At 52.8% G+C, this 14,175-nt stretch overlaps 2 protein-coding genes and 1 long non-coding RNA gene across 4 annotated transcripts in view; 2 read left to right on the forward strand and 1 right to left on the reverse strand.

The window, feature by feature from the left end:
- Positions 1 to 3,491: 3,491 nt before the first annotated feature.
- The window catches only part of IKBKG (inhibitor of nuclear factor kappa B kinase regulatory subunit gamma), a 57,388-nt gene continuing 46,704 nt past the window's right edge, over positions 3,492 to 14,175 (reverse strand). The window contains exons 11-12 of one of the 2 annotated variants that reach the window (XR_011463168.1): positions 7,725 to 8,049; positions 3,493 to 7,464 (exon numbers count right to left, since the gene is read on the reverse strand). The gene's annotated coding sequence lies outside the window, so the exon portion shown is untranslated. Of the gene's footprint in view, positions 8,050 to 14,175 lie in introns of both variants that reach the window. The other variant, XR_011463167.1, reaches the window with a different exon arrangement.
- LOC138986335 (uncharacterized) lies at positions 7,792 to 8,676 on the forward strand. Its single transcript, XR_011463170.1, has 3 exons — positions 7,792 to 7,926; positions 8,255 to 8,383; positions 8,558 to 8,676. It is a non-coding gene; the product is annotated as an uncharacterized lncRNA (long non-coding RNA).
- On the forward strand, positions 8,820 to 13,064 carry LOC106701631 (putative RNA-binding protein 15B). The gene is given in 10 exon segments (XM_070365533.1): positions 8,820 to 9,429; positions 9,431 to 9,845; positions 9,848 to 9,922; positions 9,925 to 9,977; positions 9,979 to 10,010; positions 10,012 to 10,384; positions 10,386 to 10,757; positions 10,760 to 10,862; positions 10,865 to 11,050; positions 11,053 to 13,064. Coding segments are annotated over 10 exon segments (2,679 nt in total). The 5' UTR covers positions 8,820 to 9,210; the 3' UTR covers positions 11,904 to 13,064.

The raw sequence follows: 14,175 nt of genomic DNA on the forward strand, positions 1-14,175 counted from the left end.
TCGGGCACACACACACACACACACACACACAGACATGCACGTCAGATGCCCATGTGCATGCACTTGCCCACATGCACATGGACACACATGCACACACGCACACACACGTGAGCTACGTGTGGGACACCAGAGGGACAGACCAGGCCTGACCCAGAGGTGCCTGACTCCCTTCTGGAAGTCAATGACAATGACCTGCACTCAGCAGGATGCTCACCTGTGAGTGTGGCCAAGTTGGCAGCAGTGCAGTCTTGGCGGTGCACAGGGACCGGGGGCTCACTTAGGGTTTGCAGGCTTGGACTGGAAACAGGCACGTGCCCTGATGAGTGGGGCAGGGTCTGTTTGAGCATGCGCACTGAGGAGCTGTTGCCATACTAAAGGATGGAGAGCCACCCAAAGGCCTCCTTGCTAAGCTGTTTACCAGGTTTCTGGGCCTGAGGCAGGGCTGACTGAGAGGACGCAGACCACCTGGATGTGTGTCTGTGCAGGCTCATCGGGGTGACACAGCACGCGAACACGTGAAGCTTCAGCAGTGAACGCCCATTGCCCGAGAGCCTGCAGCCACTGTGGAAGCCAATGGTCGGTGGGAACCAATCGTGAGGCAAGACCAGGGTGTGTGTGTGCAGGCGCTCTGCTGATGCTTGGTTGAAAGTCGCACTACAGGGCTGGGTTCTGGAGGGAGGGTTCAGTCTTTCCCAACGTGGAGGGAAAGGGAGAGGGGTTCAAGATGGAGTTCAAGGCACATGGTTGAGGAACCACGAGGACAGCAGATGAAGATGCAGGAGCCATGGCCTTTGTAGTGGCACAGCACAAAGCGGCCAAGGTGTGCCAGGTGGTGCTGGTGGCCGCAATGACCCTGGCGACCCAACTGGCCCTGGTGACACCATCAGTCGTGGAGTTCCTGGCGGCCCCAGCGACTTGGCTGATCCAAGAAACCCCAGCACTGCAAGAGAGTCAGGTGGTGCAGCTGGTGCCATTCCACAGATCCCAGGGGCACCCCAAGCACCAGGGCCTGGTGGAGATGCTGCACCCGGAGTCAAAGTTCTGAGTAACCAAGCCCTCCAGTTGTGTCCTATTCCAGGAGCCCTGGTGGGCTGGGCGACCGTGAGGGTTGGGGTGTGGGCTAGGGGTGGTTTGGGGGGTTTCAGGCAGAGGGACCTAAAGTGTAGGAGGAGGGTACTCTCGGGGGATGGAGGGTGTGGGTCAGGGGTGGTCTGGCTGCCAGGGGAAGATAGTGAGGAAAAGCAACCTGAAGGGAACCAGAGGGGTCCAGCGGTGATATCCAGGGTGTCCTTAGGTTATAGGCTGGGAGGTCCGGACAGCCTAGGCGGCAGCCTCGTGAAAGAAGGCGGGTCTCTGTGAGCAGGGAGCCTAACGTACAGGCAAAATGAGTGTGGATGGTGCCTTAACCATATCTCCACCAGTAGCCTCACCGTGCCTTTCTCTTCCTGTCTCGATGTACTGCACTGCGACGGTCAATTCGGAAGATGCTCGATGTTAATGGCCACCTGTTGGTTCTGTCAGTTCTAAAGGGGGCTGAGGTGGGGGAGGGGTGGTGGGTGGTGACCAGTCTCAGCCCAGGAGGAGCCATAATGGAGGGTTAAGCCTAGAGGAGAAGTGTGGTGCCCTGGGCTTGTCAGTGTGCGGGGACAGAGGGAGGACATGCTCCTCTTCCTCCTCATCTGGAGCCTGAATTTCATTTTCCCTCCCTTTTAGCCAGTTGAGTGCTGAAGACCATGCCATGCTCCAGATGTCCATCACCCTCTGTCTGCAGAAGATTTCCCTGGTATGTGGACCTTGCAGCACTATGTGCCCCCCCATTTTACTAAGCCTCTGTGTGAAAGTCAGGGATAAATCTAGCCTATGTGCCCTAGCCTCACGTGTCCTTTCCCAGGGCATTGATTTCTGCAGTAGGTGGATTGGGCTTCATCTTGTGCATGTGCTGCTGCTTGGGGGCTCAGGTTCCACATAGTTTGGTGATTGTTAACTGCAGAAAATAAAACTGAGATACTGTGCTATCTCTGACTATTTTTAGCTTCTACACGTCTTAATACTGTATTTGTCTTCTGGTTGGAGAGGAGGTTCTGAGATCCAGATAGTCAAGGAGTACAACATAACTGAAGACAATTTAAGAAGCAGGAGAATAAGATAGTAGTGTACTGCCATTCAGTATTAATTTTGGAATATTTTCTCATTTTATGAAGTGTAGTGAAGTGAAAGTCTCTCAGTTGTGTCCAGCTCTTTGTGACCCCATGGACTATACAGTCTGTGGAATTCTCTAGGCCAGAATACTGGAGTGGGTAGCCTTTCCCTTCTCCAGGGGATCTTCCCAACCCAGGAAATGAACCAGAGTCTCCTGCATTGCAGGCAAATTCTTTACCAACTGAGCTATCAAGAAAGCCCTAGTTATATTTATATATTAAGATATAATACCAGAATGTTGTTGTTCTTCAGTCTCTTAAGTTGTGTCTAGTCGTCTCTTTCGGACCCCATGAACTATAGCACATCAGGCTCTCTCTCCCCACTGTCTCCTGGAGTTTGCTCAAATTCATGTCTACTGAGTGAGTTATGCTATCAAACCATTTCAATCTCCATTGTCCTCTTGTTCTTTTGACTTCAATCTTTCCCAGAATCAGGGTCTTTTCCAGTGAGTCAGCTTTTCACATCTTCTGGCCAAAGTTTTGAAGCTTCAGCTTCAGCATCAGTCCTTCCAATGAATATTCAGGAATGATTTCCGTTAGAATTGACTGGTTTGATCTCCTTGCAGTCCAAGGCACTCTCAAGAGTATCCTTGTATCCTGAAACCTTGCTTAACTAATTAATTGTAATAGCTCTTGTAGATCCCGTTGAACTTCCTGCTTAGACAATCATTTTGACTGTAAATAAATATGCATTTATTTCTTCCTTTCCAATTGATGCATTTTAACTGAAATCTCCAACACTTTGGCCAGCTGGTACAAAGAGCCAACTCATTGGCAAAGACCCCGATGCTGGGAAAGATTGAAGGCATGCGGAGAAGGGAACGATAGAGGATGAGATGGTTGGATGGCATCTCGACTCAATGGACATAAGTTTGAGCAAGTTATGGGAGATGGTAAAGGATGGGGAAGCCTAGCATGCTGCAGTCCATGGGGTCAAAAAAAGTTAGATGCTACTGAACAACAACAACACACTGATTTCTGTCATAATGGGTTGGATTTTCCTGCTTCTTTGCCTCCTGGTAATTTTAGATTGGATGCCAAGCATTATCAAATTTCCCTTGCATGCTTGACTTTTTTCTATTCCTAAACTTACTCTTGAGCTTTATTATGGAATCCTGTTAAATTACTTGGGAAAAAAACAGTTTGATCCTTTTGGGTCTTACTTTTTAAGATTGACTCTGTAGGACCAGAGCAGATCTTAGTGTAGGATGAGCTTAATTAACTGAAATCTTCAATGTCCGAGAAGGCTATAGCTGGAAACAAGGACTCTTAAAACCTGTGGCGGATTCATGTTGATATATGGCAAAACCAATACAATATTGTAGAGTAATTAACCTCCAATTAAAATAAATAAATTTATATTAAAAAAACTTTTATTTACCAAAATTATTTGTTAGTTTTTGGCTGTGCTGAATCTTGTTAACTGTGTGCAGGTTTTCTGCACTTGCAGCCAGCAGGGGCTACTCTAATTGCTGTGCTCAGGCTTCTCATTGTGGAGGCTTCCTTGTGGAGGAGCACAGACTCTGATTTTGGGGAGCTCAGTAGTGGTGGCACACGGGTTTAGTTGTCCTGGGCATGTGGGATCTTCCTGGCCCAGGGATCGAACCCATGTGCCCTGCATTGGCAGTCAGATTCTTAACCACTGGACCACCAGGGAAGCAAAAACAAGGACCCTTATACAGCTGGGCAGCTGTAGTTGTTCAGTTTCCCATTTGTGTCCGAATTTCTGCAACCCCATGGACTGCAGCACACCAGGCCTCCCAGTCCCTCACCGTCTCCTGGAGTTTCTTCAAGTTCATGTTCATTGCATCCAGGATGCTGTCCAGCCATCTCATCCTCTGACACCCTCTTCTCCTTCTACCCTTGATCTTTCCCTGCATCAGGGACTTTGCCAATGAGTCATCTGTTCGAATCAGACGACCAAAATACCGGAGCTTCACCTTCAGCATCTGTCCTTCCAGTGAATATTCAGGGTTGATCTCCCTTAAGATTGAATGGTTTGATCTTCTTACTGTCCAATGGACTTTCAGGAGTCTTCTCCAGCACCACAGTTCAAAGGCATCAATTCTCTGGTGCTATGACTTCTTTACAGTCCAGCTCTCACAACCATATGTGATCCTGTGAAGACCATAGCCTTCACTATATGAACCTTTGTCGGCAGAGTGATGTCTCTGCTTTTCAACACTCTGTTTAGGTTTGTCATCCCTGACCTGCCAAGAAGCAATCATCTTCTGATTTCATGTCTGCAGTCACCATCTACAGTGATTTTGGAGCCCAAGAAGAGGAAATCTGTCACTTCTTCCACATTTTCCCTTTCTATTTGCCATGCAGTAATGGGGCCAGATGCCATGATCTTAGTTTTTTGAATGTTGAGTTTTAAGCCAGCTTTCTCATTCTCCTTCTTCACACTCATCAAGAGGCTCTTTAGTTCCTCTTTGCTTTCTGCTCAGATATGCAGATGACACCACCCTTATGGCAGAAAGTGAAGAGGAACTAAAAAGCCTCTTGATGAAAGTGAAAGTGGAGAGTGAAAAAGTGGGCTTAAAGCTCAACATTCAGAAAATGAAGATCATGGCATCCGGTCCCATCACTTTATGGGAAATAGATGGGGAAACAGTGTCAGACTTTATTTTTCTGGGCTCCAAAATCACTGCAAGATGGTGACTGCAGCCATGAAATTAAAAGACGCTTACTCCTTGGAAGGAAAGTTATGACCAACCTAGATAGCATATTCAAAAGCAGAGACATTACTTTGCCAACAAAGGTCCATCTAGTCAAGGCTATGGTTTTTCCTGTGGTCATGTATGGATGTGAGAGTTGGACTGTGAAGAAGGCTGAGCGCTGAAGAATTGATGCTTTTGAACTGTGATGTTGGAGAAGACTCTTGAGAGTCCCTTGGACTGCAAGAGATCCAACCAGTCCATTCTGAAGGAGATCAGCCCTGGGATTTCTTTGGAAGGAATGATGCTAAAGCTGAAACTCCAGTACTTTGGCCACCTCATGCGAAGAGTTGACTCATTGGAAAAGACTCTGATGCTGGGAGGGATTGGGGGCAAGAGGAGAAGAGGACGACAGAGGATGAGATGGCTGGATGGCATCACTGACTCAAAGGACATGAGTCTCAGTGAACTCCAGGAGTTGGTGATGGACAGGGAGGCCTGGCGTGCTGCGATACATGGAGTCGCAAAGAGTCGGACACGACTGAGCGACTGATCTGATCTGATCTGATCTGCATATCTGAGGTAGTTGATGTTTCTCCTGCCTATCTTGATTCCGGCTTGTGAATCATCCAGCCTGGCATTTCTCATGATGTGCTCAGCATATAGATTAAACAAACAGGGTGACAGCAGATAGCCCTGTCATACTCCTTTCTCGATCTTGACCAATCAGTTGTTTCATACTAGGTTCTAACTATTGGTTATTGACCTGCATACAGGATACTCAGGAGACAGGTATAATGGTCTGGTATTCCCATCTCTCTAAGGGCTTTCCACAGTTTGTCATGATCCACACAGTCAAAGGTTTTAGGGTAGTCAAGGAAACAGAGGTAGATGTTTTTCTGAAACTCCCTTGCTTTCTCCATAGTCCAGTGAATGTTGGCAATTTGATCTCTAGTTCCTCTTCCTTTTCTAAACTCAGCTTGGACATCTGGAAGTTCTTGGTTCGCATAATGCTGAAGCTTAGCATGCAAGATTTTAAGCATCACCTTACTAGCATGGGAGATGAGTGCAGTTGTCCAATGGTTAGCCCATTCTTACTTCCCTTCTTGGGAACTGGGATGAGGATTGATCTTTTCCAGTCCTGTGGTCTTCCAGACTTGTTGACATAATGAATACAAAACCTTGGTGGCATCCTCCTTTAGGGATTTGACTATTTCTTCTGGAATTACATTTCATCCACTAGCTTTATTAACAGCAATGTTTCTTGGACAACTGAACCAAGTCAATTTGCTGACTTCCTCCAGACCGGCAGAGACCTGGGCATGACCGCCCTGGGGGAAACATGGGCTCCAAGGACTGACCCACTTGCCCAGGCTGCTGCCTCCCACTGTCAGGTTCATTCCCTGTCACACTCTGATATGTGTGACAGACCCATTTTCTTTCACCGATATATTGTCTCTCACATTTACTTTCTCATACTGAGTTAGAGTACCATCACACACTCTTTTTCTTTAATAGTCCTGTGTCACTCTATAATTCTTTTTCCATCACACTTATTCTCTCTCACATCCTATCTCTCTTAGAATGTCTCTCTGACACTCAGACACACACTCCCTCTGTCTTGGTTTCTGCATCTTAGTCTCTTCCCATGACATTCTGTCCCTTTAAATTCCTGTCCCAATCACACATTCACTCTGTCACACTCACTCAAAAGCATTCACCTATCAGAGTGGTAAATTCTCTGGAAACTCATTCTATCGTACACTCTCTTTCCTTCATAGTTCTGTCACTGTCTGTGTCACACACATTATTTGTCATTGTTATTATCACTATCCTTTGTAGATCTCACCATTCAGACCTAACCTGAGTCCGGTGCCTGATGGAGCACTGCAGTCATCATAGTTTTCAGAAAGGCAATAACAAAAATGTCCAAGACTTTGAGTTGCTGGTGTTGGAGAGAGGGTGGGTGTGTGTGATTAGTTTGCAGGAGAGCTGCATCATGGGAGACAGGAGACTCACATGACAATGTGAAGTGAAGTAAAGTGGCTCAGGGTATCCAACTCTTTGCGACCCCATGGACTATACAGTCCATGGAATTTCCCAGGCCAGAGTACTGGAGTGGGTGGCCTTTCCCTTCTCCAGGGGATCTTCCCAATCCAGAGATCAAACCCAGGTCTCCCGCACTGCAGGCGGATTCTTTACCAGCTGAGCCACAAAGGAAGCCTGCGCTATGGCAACACTATCTGAAAACTGACGTGATGGACTAACACATGAAAGCACCTGAAATAACGCATAGACCATAGGAAGTGCTAGCGATCACTATGGTCAAAGAGCACAGGTATGATGTGGAGTGGGCAGAGACGTGATGCTGGTGCATCGTGTGGCTTGGCCCCTTGCCCTCGACTCCCACCTTACTCCAGTGAGACCCTTCTGAGGCATACGGTGGAGAAATCAAAGTTGCATTGTGGAACTAGCTTCAGGCCTTGAGACTGGAAAGTCGGCATTTGTGTCTCAGTGGCGTCTCTGTGGACACTTGGCGAGGTCCATTCCACGCCATCTGAGCCAGCACTGGAGGGGCCCGTGTGCGCAGGCGCATAGAGGGGCACCTGAAAGGAACGTGGTGGCATTGTGAGGGAGCTGAGTCCCGCCAGCGTCACGGGGTCTCCATAGCAGCCCGTGGGTGGATGGGGTGTGTGCGCAGGCGCAACTTTTGCGTCCTTGCGCAGAAGGGGAGGGACTTCGTGAGGGGCCCAGTCTCTCCGCCCCTTATTCGCAGTCTGAGGGAGACGCGCAGCAGCCATGCAGGCGTCGGGTGGTGGCGCCGGTGGTGCAGAGGGCCGAGATGACCAGCAGAGCTCCAGAATACCTGCTTGCCAGAGTGGTTCAGGCAGCGCTGAAGGTGAGGCTGTTCGCCGAGCCCCACAAGGCCGGGGTGGGCCTGGCAGAGGAAGAGCGGTGATGGAAGCTGCTGTAGCTCGTCCCCAAGGTGAGCAGGCACCAGGTGGCGTAGGATCTGCTGGAGATGTAGCACCCTTGGCTGTAAGACCTAGACGTGGAGAGGTGGTGCTGTATCCTTTTCATGGAGCCTCCCTGGGCACGGTCAGTGGTATGGTGGCGGGAAACATGCCGGCAGCCTGAGGAAGGGATAGAAGGGAGCACGGGGGCTATCCGGGGCAGCAGGACTGGGCAGCCTGGAAGGAAAGGAGGTTGTCAAGGCCTGAGGAGCCTGGAGGGTGGGGAAGATGGACCCAAGGGTTACGGAGACACCTGAGGGTAGTCTCAGGTTGTCGTCGGGAGCCTGGCATCCTGGGGTAAAAACGGGCCTCTGAGGTGTGAGGAAGCCCGAGATACCAGCAAATTCTGTAATGGATGGTGCCTTAACCGTGTCTCTCCCAGCACACTCAGAGTGCCCTTCCAGTCACCCCTGGAGGCAGACATGGCTCGCAGATCTCTGCTCCCAGATGCCCAACGCCACCAAGGATTGATTCGGAAGGAATTTGCAGTGAATGGCAGTGACCTGCTTGTGTCAGTTCCAGACGAGTTTGCCTTGGGGAGTGGGGGGTGGCAGGTGCTGTGGTCTAGGCTCCCTCTTAAGCATGCTATGATGGAGACACTGAGGGGCTTGGTATAAGGAGGGGGGCTGGTACCCTGGGAAGAGCAATCTTCCCTTTGGCCTGATTTTCTTTTCCCTGCTTTTAGTAGATGGACTGCTGACGACCTTGCTTTCATCCGACTTTCCATGAACCCGTTCCTCGATCAGCTTTCCCTGGTGATTCGGAACATTCGGAGCCTCGGGCTCCCACCTCGCCAAAGCCGAAGCTGAGGAAAGGGGCTGAGGCCTAACCTTGTGTCCCCTACTCGGCAGGGCATAGGGAATTCAACCTAAGAGTCATTGCCACTTTGTTATTTGAGTCTAAGTTTTGGCCTGTACTGGCCTTTGGTCTCTTGCGGTTCACTTGCTTTGTTTCCCTGCTGCTTGAGGAGTGGGATGCTTCAGTGCTTATTACAGCAGAAAATAAAACTAAGTCACTTTTTGTGCCCTAGTTTCCTTTCAGCTAATGCGCTTCTGGATTTTAAAAACACTTTTTATCTTTGTTCTCGTGTTAGAGGGAAGGTTCTGAAATTCAGATATTTGAATTCAGTTACAAGGGAATTGGAAATAATTTCGGACAATGAAAACCGAGCCCTATGTTCAGCACTAAATACTGTCAACATTTAAGAATATTTTCTGGTTGTACTTGCATATTAAACGTATAACAGCATGTGATGTAGAACTTATCAAGTTTAATTTTTTTCCTGAACTTTTTTCATTTAATATACTAGCTTTTCCACTTCCTAAAATCTCTTAAGAAATGTGTTATTGTCCAAGATGGCGGCGCCGGGGGCGCTGCCTCCTCGGCCGCCGCCGCCGCCGCTCTGAGGGGTCTGCGGGCCGCCCACCCGCCAGCCGCGCCGGCGCCATGAAGAGGCATAGCGAGTGAGACTCCAGCCCGAACGGGCGCGGCTCCTCATCGTCGGCCAAACGGCCGCGGGAGCGCGAACAGGAGGCGGAGGCGGAGGCGGGCGGGCGGGCGGGTGGCGCACAAGGCCTCGGGCGGCGCCAAGCACCCCGTTCCAACGCGGGCTCGCGACAAACCTCGCGGTAGCGGGGGCAGCGGCGGTGGGCATCGCGACGGCCGAGGCGCCGGGGACGCGAATCACCGTGCGAGCAGCGGCCGCTCCTCGGGCTCGGGCGCCGGCGGCGGGGAGCGCGGCGGCAAGGCCTCAGGAGACCCAGGCGCTTCGGGCGCGTCGTCCTGCGCATCTCCACTACCGCCACCTCCGCCGCCGCCCGCGGCTGAGCCCACGGGTCCCGGCTCCTCAGCGGCTGCACCCGAGTACAAGACGCTGCTCATCAGCAGCCTGAGCCCCGCGCTGCCTGCCGAGCACCTCGAAGATCGGCTCTTCCACCAGTTCAGAGAGCCGGGCGAGATCAGCCTGCGCCTGTCGACACGCCTGAGCTGGGCCGCGAGGCCTACGTGAACTTCCGGCACCCCGCAGTACGCGCGCGTGAGGCCCGCCAGCACGCCTGGCCCGCCAGCTACTGCTCTACGACCGTCCGCTCAAGGTGGAGCCCGTGGTACGCGCGAGGCGGCGGCGGGAGCAGTAGGCGGCAGCAGCAGCAGCGCGCCGCCGCCTCCCTCCGCCCCGGGCCCGCCCGTGCCCGCCGACCCGCTCGGCTACCTCCCGCACGGCGGCTACCAGTACAAGCAGGGTTTGCTGTCCCGGTTGCCGCCCCTCCGCTGCGGGAGCCCCGCCCGCCACGCTGCTGCAGCCTTTTGTCTAGATGCGGCCGCGGCCGCCGCCGCTGTAGGCCTGTCCCGGGAGCGGGGCATGGACTACTACGGGCTGTACGACGACCGCGGGCGACCCTACGGCTACCCGGCCGTGTGCGAAGAGGACCTGATGCCCGAGGACGACCAGCGGGCCACGCGCAACCTCTTCATTGGGAATTTGGACCACAGCGTGTCAGAGGTGGAGCTGCGGACGGGCTTTCGGTGAATACGGCATCATTGAGGAGGTGGTCATCAAGAGACCCGCCCGTGGGCAGGGCGGTGCGTATGCCTTCCTCAAGTTCCAGAACCTAGACATGGCCCACCGGGCCAAGGTGGGCATGTCGGGTCGTGTGATAGGCCGCAATCCCATTAAGACAGGGTACGGCAAGGCCAACCCCACTACACGTCTCTGGGTGGGTGGCTTGGGACCTAACACCTCACTGGCGGCTCTGGCCCGGGAGTTTGACCGTTTTGGGAGCATTCAGACCATTGATCATGTCAAGGGAGATAGCTTTGCCTACATCCAGTACGAGAGCTTGGACGCAGCCCAGGCCGCCTGTGCTAAAATGAGGGGCTTTCCCTTGGGGGGGGTCCGGACCGCAGGCTGCGCGTGGATTTTGCCAAAGCAGAGGAGACTCGGTATCCCCAGCAGTACCAGCCCTCCCCCCTCCCTGTGCACTATGAGCTACTCCGTATACCCGGCACCAGAACCTGGATGCCGACCTGCGGGTGCGGGACAGGACCCCTCCACACCTCCGCCGAAACAGCCTCGAGGGCTACAGCCACTCAGTGCGCAGCCGGAGTGGTGAGCGCTGGGGAGGAGATGGGGACCGGTGCCTGCCCAAGGCCTGGGAGGACAGGCGGAAGCGCCGGAGCCTCTCCACTCCCCTTACGAGGAACGGAGCAGGACCAAGGGTGGTGGGCAGCCTGCGGACCGAGGCTCCGACCGCACCCTGGAGCGTAGCCGCAAGGAAAACCATTCCAGTGAAGGGACCACGGAGTCCGGCAGCAACTCCCTCAGCAACAGCCGACACGGGGCGGAGGAGCGGAGCCACCACCACCACCACGAGGCTCCCGACTCTTCCCACGGGAAGAAGACCCGAGAGAGCGAGCGCAATCATCGGACCACTGAGGCCGAGCCCAAGCCTCTTGAAGAGCCAAAACACGAGACCAAAAAGCTCAAGAATCTTTCAGAGTATGCCCAGACGCTGCAGCTGGGTTGGAACGGGCTTCTAGTGTTGAAAAACAGCTGCTTCCCGACATCTTTGCACATCCTAGAGGGGGACCAGGGGGTGATCAGCAGTCTCCTCAAAGACCATACTTCTGGGAGTAAGCTGACCCAGCTGAAGATTGCCCAGCGCCTTCGCCTGGACCAACCCAAGCTCGATGAGGTCACACGACACATCAAGCAGGGGAGCCCCAATGGCTACGCAGTGCTCCTGGCCACCCAGGCGACCCCCAGTGGGCCTGGCTCTGAGGGGATGCCTACGGTGGAGCCTGGCCTACAGAGGCGGCTTCTCAGGAACCTGGTCTCCTACTTGAAACAGAAGCAGGCTGCAGGGGTGATCAGCCTGCCAGTGGGTGGATCCAAGGGCAGAGACAGCACAGGCATGCTCTATGCCTTCCCGCCCTGTGACTTCTCACAGCAGTACCTCCAGTCAGCGCTGAGGACATTGGGCAAGCTAGAGGAGGAGCACATGGTGATAGTTATAGTAAGAGACACAGCGTAGCCCAAGCCTGGCTTTTCCAGCCTGTTTGTCACTAAAGCAGTTATTTTTAAATCTGACCACTGCTGCCCTGCACCCCCGGCCCATCCTACACCCTTGATTTGAATTCTCTGCTGGGTTACTCCATTTCATTTGGCAGGGGACCAAAGTCCTATCTCCCCACCAAAAACTAAGTTCTTAGGTTTGGGGGTTTTTTTTTTTTTTTACCATGATGAGAAGGGATTCCTGTCATGTCGGCTTCTAGTGTATGAAATACTGTCTGTTGTGTTCTGTATTTTTTTATTTTTTGACTAACTGTATGGAAAATTGTCAGTAAAGCCTTTGTCAGAGGATGGGTTTAAAAAAAAATAAAAGAAATGTGTTATTGAATAGATATAAGATGCATCCTAATGTAATTATTGGGACTTCCCAGGCAGCCCAGTGGACTTGCACTTCCAGTGTAAGGGCTGCAGGTTCAATCCCTGGCAGCAGAACTAAGATCCCACGTCATGTGGTGTGGCCAAAAAATTAAGATTGGGTCTTTAAATAAGAAAAAAAAACAATAATAATATAATTATGGAACATTTAAGTTGTTTCCACTTTTTACAATACTATGGTTAATGATTTAGTGGAATTTATAAGTCTTTCCATTAATAGTTATTTCCTTAAAGTATTAATATATTCCAAGAATTAGAAATACTGACCTAAATGTTTACTTCTTTTGTTTAAATTAATTTATCTTTTAAATTGGAGGCTAATTACAATATCATAGTGGTTTTTGCCATACATTGACATGTCCAGGCTCCCCACTGGGGTCCTCTTGGCCACAGAGCAGGGCACAGACACAGGCAGTAGACCAGGTCTTTGCACACCCTAAAACTGACTGGGAGCCAGAATCAACAGAAACTGGGAAGGGTAGGAAGGTGGGACAGGGATGCCCCACACACAGGAAATGGTCAGCCACTGCTGGTGCCTCTTCCCCTCCAGTGGGGGTAGGGGTGGGGGAAGGCTGCTGGCCTTGGATTTGGAGGGCTGAGAGGACTCTCCGGCCAGGGGGTGGGGCTCAGGGGCCGGATTGAAGTACAATCCCTGATGCAGTCACCTCCCGTGGCACCAGTGGTCTGGCAGATGCATCCCACACCCAGGCAGTGCTGCCCCAGCCCCGTGGTCTCCCCCGGCTGTATCTTGCCTGTTGACTTGACTCCCCTTGTAGACAGAAGTAGACCAGCAGGCTATCAGATACAGGGTCACCTCCCAGTTGAGGTCCCCCAGTACCTCCACCCCTCCAGACAGCCTCAAGACACTGTTCCTGGGAAGGGAAAGGCCATGAGAGTTGTGCCAGCAGAGAGCAGGAGACTGCAGGTGTCCAGGGCAACATGGCCCTTCCCTCTGCCCTTGAGTCTAGCTGGTTCATCCAGTGCTTCTGAGGAGCCTGGGGCATGCCCACAGCCTGGAGTCCCTGCATTCTGTGTGCCTGGACCTCCAGGCAGCCCTACCCCATGCCTTCCGCAGTGGGCCCAACAGTAGTCCCTGCTTCCCTCCCCAGGTGGGCAGGAACAGCCTGGTCTCGCACCCCCATGTGCATGCACCTGCATATGCCCACATGCACAGACAAGGATGCACATGCCCACACGCACAGACAAGGACGCAGACTTGAGCTATGTGTGGAAGACCAATGGGATCCCCCGGGCCTGGCCCTGGTGCTCGACTCTCTTCCAGAGGCTGAAGTCAGCAGGAGGGTCACATGTGAACATGGCAGCAGAGGTCTAAGGGGAAGGGGCTCACTTGGTGTTTCCACGTTTGGCGGGAAACACTGACGTGCTCATAACCACCTAAGAGGGACATCCTGGGACTGGCATCAGGGCCTGAGTGCACAGGCGTTCTCGGCACCCATAGTGACATCACCCGCCCAGGGGCGTGGTTTCCTTTGGGTGCCTCGGACTCTCAGACGCTCCAGGTGGCCGTGGTGGGCTGACCTGCAGCGTGAGTGGTCATGGAGGCTGCAGACCCAGGTGCTGGCAGAGGTGGAGTGGCGGGAGATGCTGAAGACCAGAGAGGTCTGGATGGAGCTGGTGACTCAAATGGCCGTGAAGGCCACGAGGGCCTCGGAGGCGCGGGAGAGGCAGGTGCAGCCGCGGCTGGAGCCCCAGAGCTGGTGCAGGCACCTCACGCTCCGGGACCTGGCAGAGATGCCATGCCAGGGCCGGGTGGCCACCCCGCTCCAGGACCAGGTGGACATGCAGCGCCAGGGCCTGGTGTCCACGGTGCCCTGGGGCCAGGACACGTCAGGCCATGG

Source organism: Bos mutus, chromosome X (assembly GCF_027580195.1).
Source record: "Bos mutus isolate GX-2022 chromosome X, NWIPB_WYAK_1.1, whole genome shotgun sequence".
Lineage (NCBI taxonomy): Eukaryota > Metazoa > Chordata > Mammalia > Artiodactyla > Bovidae > Bos > Bos mutus.